At 35.8% G+C, this 3,304-nt stretch overlaps 1 protein-coding gene across 1 annotated transcript in view; it reads right to left on the reverse strand.

The window, feature by feature from the left end:
- Positions 1-3,304, reverse strand: part of plcb3 (phospholipase C beta 3) — a 76,604-nt gene that overhangs the window by 13,667 nt on the left and 59,633 nt on the right. The window contains exons 12-14 of the mRNA XM_015373840.1: positions 1,932-2,014; positions 1,773-1,857; positions 600-744 (exon numbers count right to left, since the gene is read on the reverse strand). Coding sequence (XP_015229326.1) covers positions 600-744; positions 1,773-1,857; positions 1,932-2,014 — 313 coding nt within the window. The remainder of the gene's footprint in view (positions 1-599; positions 745-1,772; positions 1,858-1,931; positions 2,015-3,304) is intronic.

The following is a 3,304-nucleotide window of genomic DNA, read 5'->3' on the forward strand; positions in this document are numbered from 1 at the left end:
GATGGATGGATGGATGGATGGATGGTATTAATACCCAAGTTTTGGCTTTGGCATTAAGTGTGTCAGCAGAGGGAGAAGTGAAGTTCTCTAAAACGCCCTGATCTGTCCTCTGCTGACCACTTAAGGCAGCAGATGACATGGCTCCAAAAACCATTACAGACTGGAAACATCACTCTGGACCAAGAGCAAATAATATTTTCTGTCTTCCCACTCTTCTTTTAGACTCTGGGATTCTAATTTAATCTCAGCTGTTTTAAACTAAAATAAGTGCTTTTAAATAGCAGGCAAAGATTGTTCCATAATCCCCTGCTCCTCAGGTTGTAACCTTCTTATTTCTCAAATTCAAAAGTAGTTTGTTTTGTTACGCTTTGGGATCAACAATGTATTTTTGAATTGAATTGATACGTGTTGCTTGTTCCCCGATTTCGCCCACACTCTTCCTTCCACTCAACTTTTCATAAACTGTTCTCGGATACAGTAGGCTACTCTGAACAGACAGCTAATTTAGCAGTGATATCCTTGCGACAGCTTGATACATGTCGATGAACGCAGTCTTTGGTTGTGTTGGTGGAAGAAAAAAAAAAAAAAAACAGTCCTACCGTTACCAGGAGGCGACTGCTCCCCAGGCTCTTTGCGGCGTATGCTTCCGCCCTCTGCAGAGTGATGATGATGCTTCTTCTTGTTTTTGATAAGGATCTTTCCCAGCATTTCTTGCGGTGAGGGAAGCGGCTGACCTGGGACCAGCTAAAAGCCATAAAGATGGTAAGTGGTTATGTTTCCCAGCCAGGGCAGAAGGATACTGCAAGGCTGAGTATCTACACTAGATTAATAATTAGAAAAATAGACTGCTTAGCTTTTAAATAGCTTTTAAATAGATCAGGCAAGCCCAAAGTGTTGTAACTCTCTGAGCTAAAGTCATCAGTTTTGCTTGTTTGGAACATCCATGACTGTTTCTTCTAGATGTCACTGGAGTTAAAGCTGTATTTAATCAATTTTCTTGGAGAACAGGCCTAATCTTTTTGGCAATATTTTTGGTTTAGCTAGGAAAATAGTGACATGTCTGTGACGGTTTATTTCCCTAAGCAGATCCTTAACAACTAATGCATACCCTTTTTCACCTCAGCTGTGGTAAAACCTTTGTTTTGTATGAGTTGATGCATTTTAGGAACAAATCAGCCATAAGTTTAAACTATTGAGATGTTTCCCTCAGAGATTTAACTATAGAAAGTGAAAATATATTCATGCAGAAATGTGACTTAACCAAATATGGCGTATCTATAATATTTGTATATCCTTAATGTAAATGGATCCCTTTTCACTGTATCATCGCTTATTTTTTTGTTCCATAATCAAAATTTCCATTGCTCTATCTGAAGCCCATATTCAAAAGGAAAATTAAAAACAATTTGCTCTATTAAACAATTCAACTTGATTTAAGTCCTACTTGTAAAAATAGTGTATTAAAATGTACTCATTATTTTCAGTTGTATAATTTTGGATCCATTTCTGCCTTTAACAAAAAAAATTTTTTGCATTCATGTTTAACATTATTGATTTTCCAAAATGTTCCCACATTCCCTATTGATCTCTATAACTGCTATGTAAACAAATTTTAATTCATGAAGAATATTTATTAAATTCTCCTATTTAAATCCCTTTGCCAACTTAATTCTAGATGACAGAACAGGTGATGCTTTGTTTCAAGATCTGCTAAATTTATTGATCCAATTAAATCAGATGCTCTGGAAGATGAATAAAAAGCAGAGTCTTACCGGGTATTTCTCCAGCGGGTCAATGAGGAGGGCATCTCCAAAGATTGTCCTGCAGTACTCAGCCATCTTGGCCTGCTGTTTAGCTCTAGAATGAGAGAAAAGTTTAAGAGCAATAGTGATGACCAACATTGGCACCTGCAGTGTGTGAGCTGGACTCACGAGTCAACGTGGTTTTCAAAAGACAGGATGAGAGGGTAAGGGGAAGTCTTGAAAGCGCTCTCTGCTATCGCTTCAATCACCTCCTGCACAACCGGACAGAAAGAGGACTTTTAAAACAGATTTAAAAAATTACTTTTCTTTTCCTGCAGATCATGAAAACTATTGAAAAACAAATATAGAAATAAAATTATATACTGAAATGAGTAGATATTCTGCTAATTCTAACTGAGGAATGCTAATGAACATGAGAAATATTATTACAAAAATTGACTAACCACCTCACAGAATATGAAAAACCATTCAGAAGTTTTCTAAAACATCCTGCTGTAGAGCAGGGAATGGAATACAGCATACAACTTGGTATATTCAAAAAGAATAATAGAAAACCTTAAATACACAACACATACTATTGCTTATACCCAGGCATCACAGTGTCATTTCAACATGTCTGCATAAGAAGAATCAAGACGTCTCGACATTTGTGCACATTAAGACGTCTTAGAACAACTTAAGACAAAAATCTGAGGATATGCAGCCATGTCTTATGATATGGAAGTGCAGAACATTGGATGCTCTCAGACATGACTTTCAGTCTTAAAGACAGAAAGTCTTTAAGACTGTCTTCAGACCTAATATGACAATTTATTGTCTTAAGACCTTCAAATCTTAAGGCACTGTTCGTAGCTTGTCTTCCAAAACATGGTCAAGCTTGTTTCAACAGCTTTACACTTATAATTTTTCTTATCATGGATAAACTATCCCTGATATGCAGAGGAATCCTATGTAGTATTTCTATATCTATAGGTTGCATTTATACAATCAGATTTTTTTTTTTTTTTTTTTTTACATCCAAATATTTATGTTGGAGTTTCATAAATAAACGGTTTACAATTTGAACCTGTGTGATTTTGAACTTAGAAATCTTTTTATTTAAACTTGTCTTCTGGATAGCTAATACACCCACACTTTAACGTTGAGTGTTTCTGACACCTTTAGGACTACAGTAGTCTCTTTGCTTGAAGCTTTACATTTTAAGTACAATGCAAACAAATCATCTTTTAAACCACCTCCAAGATGAAAAGCAGAAAGTGCTAAATAAAAGAAATATGCATGACCAATGCTTTCTATAAAATAAGAGTTGTTTGAGGCTAAAATAGTCGATTTGGTTTCTGTTTAGCCACAAAATGTGGGAATCAAAACAGCAACCAGTGACAATAGTTTTCTCTATTCTAACATTCCATAAGGTTTTGCTGGAAACATTTAGCATATTTGCCAGCAATGATTGGCAAAAAAAAAAGTTAGGGATGCACGATATTGGGATTTTGGCCGATATCCGATATGCTGATATTTTAAAACTCATGTAGCCGATAACC

This window comes from Cyprinodon variegatus, unplaced genomic scaffold (assembly GCF_000732505.1).
Source record: "Cyprinodon variegatus isolate N-32 unplaced genomic scaffold, C_variegatus-1.0 Scaffold93, whole genome shotgun sequence".
NCBI classification, from domain to species: domain Eukaryota; kingdom Metazoa; phylum Chordata; class Actinopteri; order Cyprinodontiformes; family Cyprinodontidae; genus Cyprinodon; species Cyprinodon variegatus.